Below are 14,224 nucleotides of genomic sequence, written 5' to 3' on the forward strand. Positions count from 1 at the left end.
ACCACTGTCTCCCATTTCTTTTCCAGAAGAAAGAATTCATGGTGGGGTGTGTGTGTGTGTCTGTGTGTGTGTGTGTGTGTGTGTGTGTGTGTGTGTCTTCTGTGTAGTCTACAAGTCTTTGACCTTTCTCATTCCTTTTTCCTGATTAATATTTTCCATTATATTTCTTGCCATCCTTACCTACTGTGATATGGAGATAACCCAGGGTTCTCAAAGGCTATACCCACAGACCACTAGTTTTGGTGAGTTCTTCTATGTTGGAAAAGTATCATTATGGTTCCAACAAAAGACCAAGTGGCAGTTGGGTGGTACAGTAGATAGACCCTGGGCCTAGAGTCAGGAAGACCTGAGTTCAAATCCAGCCTTAGACATTCACTAGCTGTATGATCCTGGCCATGTCACTTAACCCCATCTGCATCAGTTTCCTTACCTGGAAAATGAGGATAATAATAACTGCCTCCCAGGATTGTTGTGGGGATCTAATATTTGTAAAAAGCACTTAGCACAATGCCTGGCACATAGCAGACACTATATAAATGCTAGTTATTATTACCATCATGATGATCACCATCATTAAAAAGGCTAGACAAGCTATGTGGGAAGGCGCATCACTATCAGACTGCCCACTTGGCGATGGCTTCTTTGGCTATGAACAAATACAACGATGGTCCTCAATCCTATATTATCCCCTATCATTTAGGCCATGTCAGTGTTGGGGTGGTAGAAAAAGGGACAGAGGATGCTAAGGATCTCAGTTCACAAGAAATGATTTGCTGAAAAATAATAGCAGCTTCTACATGGGCCCTGACATCTGCTACAGTGGGCAAACAGGCAGAGAAGTTCTACCATGAGTTTGAGAGCTATGTGATCCTCTAAATGAAATAAACATACACTTTGCTACTCAGTGACTTCCATTTTCCAATTCTGACAGGCAGAGTCCTGATCTCAGACTTGCGCTGAAGTGCTTGCCCACCCTCCCTCCCTCTTCCTGGGGCCCAAGTACTAAAAGAATACTGACTAACTGAATGCCATTAAAATCATGCAAAATAACAAGAACAGTGTCTGCAAAAAGCTATTTCAAACATCAATAAAAAGCTCCTGAGGTTTTTTTTTTGTTTTGTTTTGGTATTTTTTTGCTTTCTGGAGGGGGGACGGCAGGGCAATTGGGGTTAAGCGACTTGCCCAAGGTCACACAGCTAGTCTTTGTGTTAAGTGTCTGAGGCCACATTTGAACTCAGGTCCTCCTGACTCCAGGGCCGGCGCTCTATTCACTGCGCCACGTAGCTGCCCCAAGCTCCTGTTTTCTTAAAAATAAAATGATTGTTTCTTGAAATACTATTTTAAGATCTTCAGAATTCTAAAGATTTTCCTTGCTCCTTAAGTATTAAACTGGTTAACCTAGTTTGACACTCTTATTATATTCTCAAGTATGAGATACACTTTCACATAAACTATATTTAACAAGAAGTCACTGTTTATTCTTACATTTGAAAACCAGTGGTTTACTACTGGGGAAGGGAGGGGGATTATGTAATTTAGGGTCTAAAGATTCTCACTCACTCACAGGTACAGGCAAATAAGAATGTTATTTTAAAAGCAACATTTCTATATACAACATAGTATTTTCCTTCTGACTATTACTGCTGAATTATAAGATTTCTCATCAATATGACCTCAAGAAGGGGTGAAAAAAGGAAAGGTCCTTAAAAGCCACCACAAAGAAAACTGTAGGATTTATATGTGGAAGGGGCTAGTGAAAACTGAGATTTTTGGAGACCCTCTTGATGAAGAATGCTGAACCTGCAGTCAGAGAGCCTTGGTTTACCTCCCACATCTTTCAAAGCCACTTAATCTCTCTGGGCCTCAGTTTCCTTACTTGGAAAGGAAAAAAGAGGACTAGATAGCCTTTTTGGTCCATTCCAGTTCTAAATTAATGGTTTTATGATCTATGCCAAGATTGGTACAAGGTCAATTTCTTCAACTCATGGAACTCTGAAAATACCCTTAGTTACAAGGAAATTAATGACTATAAACACAACTAGTTGTACAGATTCTTTTATACCTTGTAAATTAAACATCTTTTGGACTAGAGCCTAGGTCCTTTAAAAAATATATCTAATAAAGATGAAATAAAAAAACACGTAACTCAAAATGTTCCAAATTCTGAAGACCATCTTGACAAAACTCTTAAAGATCCCCTTCATTTCTGATAAAGCATCACTGCCTAGTAAACCTAAAACAACTCTGTGAAAGTCACCAATCTTTGGGAAGGTTTTTGTGTCATCTGGGAATGCACAACTGTAGCGAACTTTCAGAAGTTTCTTGGCTTCGCTAATGAAATGTTTCCCTTCCCTATATTATTTTCTGAAAGGCTACAGGGCAGACAAGCAAGAAGATGTATTATGAAGGGAATGTTTTGGGGTCCCTTGACCTCACTAGGTATATTCCCCTGTCCTCTACAGTTATCTGCAAAGGTTACTGGGCAGAGAGCAAGAAGGCGTGTAATCTTTTTTGTTTATGCCTCCGGATATGGTCCTAGAATAATACCCTAATATGTAACTAACCTTAAGCAAGGGTAAATAGTAAACAGGATTAAGGGAGGCTCCTTCTACATTATTTGCATTTCTTAGATGTAGGATCTTTCTACATTGTCTGCATTCTTTGGGGGTGTCTACATTCTCCTTAGGGGGCATAAAAACTCGGTGAGCTCCTTGTATCTTTGGCTCTGTATGAAATGGTCCTGTAATTGATTACACCCCCATCTCATTATTCTCACCAATCGCTAGCCTATCAACTGAGCTGGCCACAGTATACAACTCTAATTGCAAGATTACTTAAATCAATATAATCTGTCGCAGAATTAAAATTATTGAATATGAAAGCTCAAGCTCAGCCAGTAACTCCATCTGAGTCATTAATAAATCCCTAGAAAAGGACAGAAAACCATCTGAATACAGACCAAAACATACATTTTTCACTTCTTTTTCTGTTTAAGTTTTCTTCTACAAAATGACTAATACTGAAATGTTTTACATGATTACACATTTATTACCTATAAAATATTGCTTACTGCCTCAGGGAGAGGGGAGGGAACAGAACTTAAAACTCAAAAGTTAAAAAAAAATGTTAAAAATTGTTTTTACATGTATTGGAGAAAAATATAATTTTTTTAAAAACGGAAAGAAGGGGGGAGGGAAGGGGGGAGACCAGAAAACAACTTTTACTTACAACTAGCTATTGTTGAGCACAGCCCTACCTTTCCTTCCCTTAATTGACCTGTAAGCAACATCTCCACCCCATCCCTTCCTTTCTATTGATCTGTAAACAGGCATTTTAACATAACTTTTACTCCTCCCTTCCCTCTCCTAACTGACCCATGAGTGGGGGGTTCAGTCTAAGAAAAAAAAAACTCGGGAAAATTCAAATATACACTGACCAATCACTGATTGTAGTTTCAGCTTATGTAACCTATTGTAATCTCTTTAAAACTGACATATTATTCATGCCAAGTTACTGTCTGATTTGGGTATATGACCCTGGCAGTCCCTTGACAATAAAATCCACTTCCAATTTTAATCTCAGGGATCTTCTGTCTCGCTCCTTTTATGCACAACATAAATTGGAGGCCCCAGCAAGATCTGCGGTGTCCCGTGGCACCGCAGAGATTCGGGAGGTAGGCATCTGCTCGCCCTGATCCCTAGGGGGTCTAGCCCCTGATGACTTCCAGGACCCCAGGTCCTGAGGAGGGAAAGATTGCATCGGCCTCCCAACTCCGATATGCTCCTCATTTGGTCTTTAGTGGGTCTGATGGGGTACCTGGGGTCTAGGTCAAACCAGCTGATCCAGGCCCTCCAGTCTGGGGGTGAATAAACATCTGTTCTGGAGGGTGGAGGGATAGACATAGCCATTTGTGCAGGACGCATCTCCTCCCCAGCAAAGCTTTGGGACGCCAAAGCCTCTTGACCATCAGTATTCTGGTTGTTAATGTTTGTATGTTTTTTGTGTGTCCTGCTCCCTTGAGGCTTGAGCTCATTTGCTTCCTATTCAGTATCTGAGAGGGCGTGGGCAGCAAGCAGCTAGGGACTATTGTCTGTCCTCATGAACTTTTGTCTTGAGCTCATTTGCTTAAAGCCTCCCCGTTTTTATTCTGCAAAGCAGGTATTCGAGTGGCTATTAGATGAGCACCTCCAAGGGAGCTTTTCTGATTTTCACTGGAAAGACATATTTGTTTATAAGACAAAACCGTTTGTCTGCTTTTCATCCTAGGACATGGGAGGTTCAGCCAGTACATCAAAAACTCCCCTGGGTTGCATACTAAGCCATTTTAGAGTAGCCTATCAGGACCGGGCAGATTATGGGGTCCCCATAACAGAAAACTCATTTCTTATTGCTTGAATGAGTGGCCCATGTTTGGGGTGGGCTGGCCCCCTCAGGGAGAATTTCAACAAGCAAATTATCCAATCAGTGTGGCGGGTGGTCACAGAGAATCCAGGACATTCAGATCACTTCCCTTATATAGATGTCTAGCTAGATCTATCCCCCTCCTTGGCTTAGGAACTGTTCTTTCCAAAGGGGTATCCGAACCCTTGTGGCCCACCCGCTCTGGATCCTCCTAAGACAAAACCTCCCACAAAACCCAACAGGAGCATAGCGAGAAGTGTAATTCCCCACCACCTGACACCCCTCGATCCCCTCCCTCGGCCTCTCCTGACTCCTGGGGCTTCCATCTTCCCCGAGTCCCCTTTTGCCCCCTGCCTCCCCCCCCCCATACTGGGGCAAACATCAGCCCCCAGAAGAACCCTCTTCTGCTTCGGCCATCCTTCCCCTTAGGGAATAAACTCCAGAAACAGGAGGGTTTTGAGGGCATGGTTATATCCCAGCTGGTAGAAATTGCCCAAAAGGTTTATGACAACAGGGGCAGCCCCTCTGATAAAGCAGACAAGAAGTTTGCCCAGGTCCTTGTGGCTGCACCTCAGACTCTCAAACGGGGTACCCAAGTGGGCTCTATACCACGTGGTACCCACACCCCTCTTGTAAGGGACCAATGCGCTTACTGTAAAGAGTTAGGCCATTGGAAAAATGAATGCCCCCAGGACAGAGACTCTCCAGAGTCCTCCAAAAACTCAAACGGGGGGAGGGGCAAAACTTTTTACTGTGCTGGTCCTTCCCCTCCTCTTGAGCATTGAGAAGGTGGGGAGGTGGGCCCCTCTTTGAGAATCCCCCCCCCCCCCCCATCAAAGAAGCAGGCAGGCTAGATCTCCTGCCTGACCAATTAAAGCCAATTAAGTGTGGAGCTTTGAGATTGGCAGATTCAAAGTTCACTTTCAAAAGGTCCACCAAAATTCTCCCTGTTGTTGTAATAATTTGAAATTTTTGATTTGGAAAATTTACAATTTATTTACAAAATATCTTCGCAAATTCTGAGAATTAATCATTAAGAAATTGGAAATAGGGTATTGGGATTGCTTAAAAAAATAGAAGGTTTTTAGGATATTGGGATTGCTTAAAAGGAAGTTTTTTTTGCTATCTCAGCTTGACTTGTTCCTTGAATTTGTAAAAGGAAAATCAATAGCATTTGTGAAACACTTGTGATCAGAATTGTATAGTGATTGTAAAATATAATGACCGGCATATTTTGGTATCTCTCTAACTTTGAATTCATGCCAGAATTGATAAGGCCAATTATTGTATAAGTCATTTGATGTTATTTGATATTCATTGTTATTTTGTTGCCATCTTTCTGAGATTGTATTGTGTTTCTAAAAGTCTATTTAGCTAAGTGAACTTAAGAAATATTTTTAAAGTAGGGATAATTTACAGCTATTTAAAAAAATCTGAATTTTGTATTGCATGTGTATTGGGTTTTTGTTATAAAATTGGTTAATTTAAACATATCTGGGTTACAAACAGGCAATAATAACGTTGATATTTCACTTAAAATTTTGGCTAAATTATGTAATTTGGAAAAATTATGAACTCTGATGTTAAAAACAATTTTCTTATTACTATTCTGAAGTTGTTGAGTCACCTAAGTATATAGATATATATATTAACCTGGGTGTATGTGAATTTACAATGTCTTGGGGAATTTGTATTAGGAGCATTTTAACACCAAATTAGTTTTAGGAAATTCATACTTGAAGGTTTCTTTTGTAATTATTATGTTTGTCAACCTTAATTGAAACCTTTCTTAGGTGTGAGGTTTGTGTCAATGGCTATGGGATGAATGATTTTCTGTGCAAAGCAATTTGGAAATTACTAAATTAAGATCATCAGATTGGTAATTACTTGATTTTGATTTGAAGTTTAAATTTAGGTACATCATAATTGTTTCTGATATTGTTACTGGTAAACATTGGTTATTATGAATGTTATAAAAGAAGCAGTTTCTCATACTCTAAATGCTGTTAAATTAAGAATTATACTGTCAGAGGAACAAGAAAATGATGGTGGATGAAGTACTCTGACCATGTCAGAGTATCAGTTATGACATTCTGAAATGTTGTAATTTAAGAAATCATTGACTTTTAAGTTTTTCTTTTTAAGTTTCAATTCATAAATCAAGTATTTACAATAGCATGCTTGGGAAAAACTACTTATTGGTAATTATGTGAAGAAAAGATCCTGTGAATCCTCTTCTAAGTTTTGTAAAACCTAGCATATGGAAATGAGGTCTTAGATGTCCCAGAAAACAATTTGTGGGCAGGACCTGGCTTCAGCCACATTTTAGCCTCTGGCTACAGAACTAGCCCCATATGAAACAGACAGATCTACCCAAATGATTTTGGGTCCCAGCTGTTTAAGGGGCAGAATGATCGGGTGCTTGGAATAATGGGGTACTTGGGTACCTGATATTTAGATTAATCAGAGTTACTTTAGTTGAGAGAAAAGAAAGATACCATTTTTAACACCAGGTTAATTCAAACTATCTCTAAAGTCTATTTATGAAAAGCTGAACAAAGCAGATAAGGTTAGGGGACAAATGGGGTTTATCCAGCCCCTCCTGTTTTCAGATAGTTGATATCAGTTTTAGATGTTGAGAGAGCATGAGGAAGTTTTGGGAAGGCAGAAAGATTTGTAACTTGAGTTTGTAATTAATAGCTCAATCAAATTTTAGATGGCCCTATCTGAAGGACATTAGTCCATATTTATTTGCTATTTAATAATTTGAGGGACTGTAAATTTTACTATTCTTCTAAGCCTTGATTACAGGAGTCATCATAAAAGCCGATAATGGGATGGCAGAGGCTGCAGGCTGCAAACTGTTCAAGGTGGATGTCTGTGCTTGGAAAAGTTTGGGGACAACCTCAAACGCTGCCCAGGTGGGATTCTCTCTGACTTTCCCAATTGTGCCTTTTCTTTCTGAAAAGGAAACCTCCCACCTATTTATGCCTAAGCCTTGCTTTCAGCACCTGTTTGCTTTCTGAATGACTAGTGGAGATGACTCTTGCCTGGAATCAAACAAGGCTAAAGGAGTTTTCATTCTGGCAAGGTTTGACTTTGTCCCTCTCTTATTCTACAGCAAATTCACTGAGAAGTAATATCCAGGGCCAAATAAATGAATAAATATAGAGATAACATCCTTCAAAGAAGGAGATGATTAGTAATAAGGCAAAAAGTAATGAAATAGATGCCTGATTGACCAGGATAGTGAAGTTTGAGGAGAGCAACAGGATCAGGCTAGATGACACCTCGGATTAAATTTAGGTGTATAAAATTGTTTTTCAAAATTTCCTATTATGTGAATTCATGATTTGAGCATGTTTGGGAATAAGATCAGAGGTATTAGCACAAGGATTGTATAAGATAGTGGTAAGGGTGAAGCTAATGTTAATTTGTTAATGCATCTGTCTGATAATTTTATAAAAGGCAGATGAAATCAACTAAAAAAAAAAAGGTTTTTCATATTTTAAAGGACTCCTATACCCGGTACAGGATTTAGGAAAGGTAGAAATAGCAAAGGATAAATAAACTGAAAATTCTCTGTAGTTTCAAAATATGGCACTAATCTTAAGTAATTGTACTAATTTATATTAAGTCAAAATTATCTGGTCATCTCTAAATCTCAACTGGAAAAGCAAAAAACTCCTTTTTAAATTCTGTAACTACCGGCATCTGGGATTTAGAAGTGTTGCTTAAATGAAAAAGGACACGGATACAAGGAATTGTATGTTAATTATGATTCTTGTATAGTTTGTATGTAAATTTTCTTGGTTATCTTGGTGACATGTACCTCACTTAATGTAATTATGTCATTTTGTAAAATCGTGAGAAAAACCTCACTGCATTAACTGAGCCTAGCCCTGTGTGGCTAAGAAAACTGAACTATTTGTTTGAACCTAGTCTTGCATGGCTAAAAACTGGACCTTTATATGTAAAATTGTGTTTCTGGGAGCTCTTGTATTGTACATTTGAACTCTATCATATAAGGATCATCCCCTGAGCCTTGGAATCTGAAAAAGATGACATCAGATGCAGACAGCTTTCCCAAGAATCTGGACCTGACCTCTACTGGGACAGCTTCTTTCCTGAAGAAATTCAACTAGAGGACTGATAGAAAAATGTGGCCCCCTCCCCTTCCTTGAGACTATGGCCTTGATTATAGGAAGTCCCTATTAATTGTTAAATTGCTGATTGTTAGAGACCCCCACTACCATCCTTTAGGAACGGAATTGGATAACCTAGATGATGTGGCCCCAGTCATGTCAAAGGTTTGACATACCAACAAAAAAAAGAGTAGGGAATGTTGAGTACAACCCCACCTTCCCTTCCCTTAATTGATCTGTAAGCAGGCATTTTAGCATAACTTTTACCCCTCCCTTCCCTTCCACTGATCTGTAAACAGGCATTTTAATATAACTTTTATTCCTCTCTTTCCTCTCCTAATTGACCCATGAGTGGGGGGTTTAGTCTAGGAAAAAAACTCGGGAAAATTCAAATATACACTGACCAATCACTGATTGTAGTTTCAGCTTACGTAACCTGTCTATTGCAATCTCTTTAAAAACCGGCATATTATTCATGCCAAGTTACTGTCTGATTTGGGTATGTGACCCCAGCAGTCCCATGGCAATAAAATCAACTTCCAATTTTAATCTCGGGGATCTTCTGTCTCGCTCCTTTTATGCACAACACTATTAGCCTAAAAACTCCTTGACCACAGGAATTAAAAAAAAAATCTCTGTATTTCCCTTTGTGATTAGCCCAGCACACCAACTGGGCATGGCGGGGCCTGCCATCATTTATACTACAAAACCTTTTACACTATTCACAGATGTGAACCATCAGGGGCTCTTCTAGGTCTATTTTCTTAGTCCCGTCTTTGTGACCAAAACCATCTTCTTTGTGAATGTCATCAATCTTTGTTCTACTCTTCAAAATCTTGTACCAGCTCTTAGCTGTTTTTTGAAATAAAAACTGTATTTTGAAAGGATTTCCAAGGTCTTCGACTACCCATAAGCCTAAGATTTCCAAGCTCTGGGAGACTGTGTCACTGGTCAATTTTATGTTTCCTGCTTGGATAGTTAGTTATATACATAGTAGGTGCTGCATTGACTGATTGATAGGTATATTTATACTTATCTTAGAAAGCCTAGCACAAGTGCTCTAAATATAACTGATGACAAGAGCTGTTGATTGAACTGACTTGCAGATATCTAGCTGGATTGTGTGCACAGCTATGTAATTCAACCCTTTCTTCCACTGGAACTTCCATTCTGAGGAAAGCCCCAGGTCATCTGAGCTTCATTTGATGAACTCTGCCACCATGTTCCTCCTCTCCCCCAAAAGGTGTCCTTTTCAGGTCCCTCTGATATGTTGTCTTCCTCCATTAGAACGTCAGCTTCTTGAGGGCAAGCCCTGTCTTTCATTAAGCTTATATTTGTATCCCCAGTGCTTAGTACAGAGCCTGGCCCATAGTAAGTGCTTAATAAATGTCTGACTGACACAACCAAACAGTTCTGGTTCAGAGCCTTTCCCATTGTACAGGCCTGGGTCACTGCCATGACACAATGAGGTGTCAGGGCTCAGCTCTGAGGAGGATGACTGATGAGCTTCAATCACTGTTTTGAACCTTTGTCCTCTGCAGAGCCAGTGGCACAAGCTTCAAAAACCCTCCCCCTTTTCCTTTTCAGCAAACTTCATCCCTCCTAATCTTAAAAGATTAGATAAAAACCCTAGTCCCCTGGAAAGACTTTTATTAAGCCACATGCATACAAAAGAAAACAACCTATTACTACTGGGCATTTAGCAGGGACCAGCACAAAGGAAACCCTTAAAAGAGGCCTACTAACTATATGCACTGACCTGTTTACAGAGATTTGCATGAATTGTTATAAAGCTACAACTCAGGCAGACTATTCACCCATTCTAGTTCCTTCCAATCTATAAATTTGCAGGGGACAGAGATTAAATTTAATCTGTAACTTGCAGATTCCTCAAATGCCTACTTAGCAATAATGTCCTACATTTTCTGGATAACAAATGCTTACATGGGTAAATAAGAAAAGTAATTATGACACTATAGACTAAAGGAAGGAAGGAATGAAAAGGTATTTACTATGTATGGAGTGCTAGGGATACAACCAGAAAAAGCAAGTCAGTCCCTGTACTCAAGGAGCTCAGACTCTAACTAAAAGTGACACTTTATTAAGAAAAGTTAGTCAGGGGCAGCCAGGTGGCGCAGTGAGTAAGAGCGCCAGCCCCAGAGTCGGGAGACCTGGGATCGGTTCTGGGTTCAGATACTTAACACCCACACAAAATAACTGGCCATGTAACCTTGAGCAAGTTACTTAACCTCGACTGCTTAAAAAAAAAAAAAAAAAAAGAAAGTTAGTCAACAAGCATTTTATGAGGTACTTAATTACACAGCCAGGCACTGTGCTGCCAGGCCTGCAAAAATGGACACAAGCAAAAGTAAAGATAGTTACTGTCCTCACAGAGCTTACATTTGAATGGCACATGAAAGGGAGCCAAAAGGCTGGGGGGCGGGAGGGGGGAAGGGAGGAGGAATGTTTTAGGGAGTGCCCCAATATAGGCATGGTTTGGAAATCTATGGAATCTGAGCCAGGAGGTGAAAGCAACAAGGAGAGCCTGGGCCCTTCCTCCCAAGGAGGCTCATTCATAGGAGGGTAAGGGGCAGAGGGAGTTCAAGGGCAAGAAGGCACTGAGGGAACCTCCAAGGTAAAAAGGCAACTGAGGCATAGTAAAGTCTAAAGAGCCAGAAGTTGGGTCAGGAAAGGAATGGAAAGGTTGGAAGTCTGAAGGGCAGGCTGGCAGGGTGGCAGACAAGGCCTCGGGTCAGAAAGTCACATGGGAGTGCTAGGGGTTCTTTACCATCCAGCATGGGTTGTGGGCTGAGGCTAGGAGAAGAAGTCCCCTGAAGTTGGAGGGTTTTCTCACTGCCCACTTGCCTAAATAAGTCCTAGGGCAAAAGGGGAAAGGATATGCCCTTACAAAAGACACAAGGAGAACCACAGGCATTTAGTGAATACTGAGACAAATGAATTTAAAAACCCTCAACTTAATACCTTTATGAAAGCAAGAAATATCACTCTTACTATTAACAAGTTTACTTTTCAGTTTTTTTAACCACTAAATACTTACCAGGCCTTAGAATGAATGTAATTCTTTATAGATGTATTTCAAAGAAGCTGAAATTTTGAAATTACTTTGAGAAAAGAATGCTGTTTCCCGTTTTCAGGTTATTAGTTCAAAAGCAGAAATAATTAAACTAAGAGCCCCATTTCTCATACTAATAAGTTACCTAAAAGCCTAAAATGGTTTAATCTGTCTTAGTCCAGCAGCAAAGAATCAGCTCACCCAACTAGGACTTCCTTCAATAGTGACATGGGAAGCCTGAAGTCCTAATCCAGGATGCCTTCTCTTGATTCCTGTTATTCACTAAAATGAGTCTCAGGTGCTAGACCAGTCACCAAATATGCAGAGAACTTATGAAAACATAAGCAGAGATTCTGATTTTGCCCAATGCACTGTGAGTGATTCTTCATACCTGCTTCATCACTTGCTTCTTGGAGGCTTCTCTCTGAAGGCTGTCACTCACGGAGGTCTGTCAAAAGAAAAACACCTCTTGGTTTAAAGCTGTTAAAAAATTTCTCCCTCATCTTCTCATTACTAATAACGCAGTAAAAACTAGTGTTTTGTTGTTTCTGTATATTAAGTTAAAATCTTGTTCAAATCTATTTCCAAAACTTCTGAGAATAAAAAAATTAAAGAGTTCTATATCTATATCTGCATATGTCCTGGGAAACATAGGATAGTGCTTTGTATATAGTTGATATCAATAAATGATGAAGGAAAAAGGATTCATGTAGGGATAATTCCTGAACTGCATAAAAGCTTTATACATTCTCCTTATTCTTATATCTAATTCCAGCTGTCGTAGTAAGTCCTTCAAATATGAGCCTCCAAAATGCATAGTATGGTTAAAAAAATTAAAATATATATGACTTAAAACAATTTGCTAAGGTTTTACTTGCCCAAGTATGTTAATGTCCCATTGCAATTTACCTCAGAAACCACCGGCCATGCTTCTGGCCAGTACAGAACTTGACATACAAGTCATATCACCAAGAAACAAATTGTAAATTCTTTGGGGGTCAGACTTTCTAAGGTTTCTGACACAGATATGTTGAAGAGGATGTTTTCAGAGAAGCGTGGGCAGACTTGTACGAATTGATGCTGAGGGGAAGTGAGGAGTACCAAGAGAACAATATATATGGTAACATCATGGCAAAGACAAACAACTTGGGAAGACTTACGGACCAACCACAACCACTGCTGCTCCGCTCTCATAACAGCAGGGTGGTGAACTCAGGGTTCAGAATGGGACATAGGTTGGACATGGCCAATACAAGGATTTATTTTGTTTGCCTATGCTCCAAGGATCATATTTTTCTTTTTTCACTTGGGGTGGGTGAGATTTGGGGAGAAAGAAAAGCTAACTATAGTACTGTCAGAAAAGAGAAAGAGGAAGAAAAAAGAGTCACTGAAGAATTGTCTAAAATGCATAGAAAAGAACTGAAGCAAGTTCAGAAGGAAACACAGACGAGAAGGATAGCTTTGAAAGTATGTATTGTTGGATTTATTATATTCTAACAGATTTATGTTTCACAAAGAATACTCTTTTTTCCCCCATTCTACTTTGTACAAGGAAATGTTTTTTTGGGAAGGTCACTGAATTCAGAATTTTAAAAAAATACATTTTGAAAAAGGATTTAGAGCCAGAGAAAGTAGTACAACCCAGGCTGAGGAGCCACTCCATTAGCTGCCACAAAGCCCCAAATGCATTGACATGCACCATATTCTATGGGCTCTTAGACTCTGAACCTGCTAAGTATGGAAAGGCTGAGGAATATTTTGTTTGTTGGAACATATTTTTGCAGCCTGAAGAGATGTTTCAGAACCATATTGAAACTTGTTAGAATGGCATTTATAGAGAGAGTGACTCATTTGTAATAGTAAAGAGGCTTTTAATACCAGAAAGTATATACTTTGGTTAGCTTGAAAACCAGGTTTCAAACACTATTTAAACTACCAGATCTAAAACAATCATTAAATATTGGGCAAAACGCCCAACACAGAGGAGAAAACCACTAAATACCTGATTATTTGATTGCAACCATTTGATTTATCAAATAGTTATTAAGTAACTACTATGCACAGAGCACTGTGCTTGGTCTACAAAGTTCAGCTTCCTGCCTTTGTAGAGCTGAAAGTCTAATGAGAAGACAACAGATAAATAGGGATGATAAAAACGCAACAGGGAAGTAAGAAGGAATGTGCTTTCAAAGCTCTGAGAAATTGTTACAAAGGGGATGGATCAAGAAAAGCTTCATGGAGGAGGCACCTGTCAAACTGAACTTTAAAGGACGGATGAGCACTCAACGCAAGCTTATTTGTCAATTTTAGAGATATAGAAGATAAATTATGTTAAAAAGGGCATTCATTTATTTTTGTACCTTTTTTTCCTTGTCTACTTTGCACATATACTCTACGAAAGGAACAAATGCTAAAAAAAAAAATTAACATTCGTTCATTAGTATTACTGTTCCCAAATTATTTCTACAAAGACAATCTGATAGCATTTTTTCATCTAGTTAGAGTAATGTTTTTGGGGGCCAATGGGGAATGGAGAGTGGTAAAGTAGTCTACATAAGCTAAAATTTTAGTTAACCGCAACATTACTAAAATACCCAAATCTTTT

At 39.3% G+C, this 14,224-nt stretch overlaps 1 protein-coding gene across 3 annotated transcripts in view; it reads right to left on the bottom strand.

Moving 5' to 3' along the window:
• The window catches only part of NSRP1 (nuclear speckle splicing regulatory protein 1), a 63,113-nt gene that overhangs the window by 14,894 nt on the left and 33,995 nt on the right, over positions 1 to 14,224 (bottom strand). For all 3 annotated transcript variants that reach the window (XR_011168652.1, XM_069089739.1, XM_069089738.1), the window contains exon 3: positions 12,011 to 12,067. Coding sequence is in view for 2 of the 3 variants with exons in the window: in XM_069089739.1 (XP_068945840.1) it covers positions 12,011 to 12,067 (57 nt within the window). In the remaining variant the exon portion in view is untranslated. The remainder of the gene's footprint in view (positions 1 to 12,010; positions 12,068 to 14,224) is intronic.

The sequence above is a fragment of the Petaurus breviceps genome, unplaced genomic scaffold, assembly GCF_028583685.1.
Source record: "Petaurus breviceps papuanus isolate PSGF00001 unplaced genomic scaffold, PetGlider_PUasm1.0 186, whole genome shotgun sequence".
NCBI lineage: Eukaryota > Metazoa > Chordata > Mammalia > Diprotodontia > Petauridae > Petaurus > Petaurus breviceps.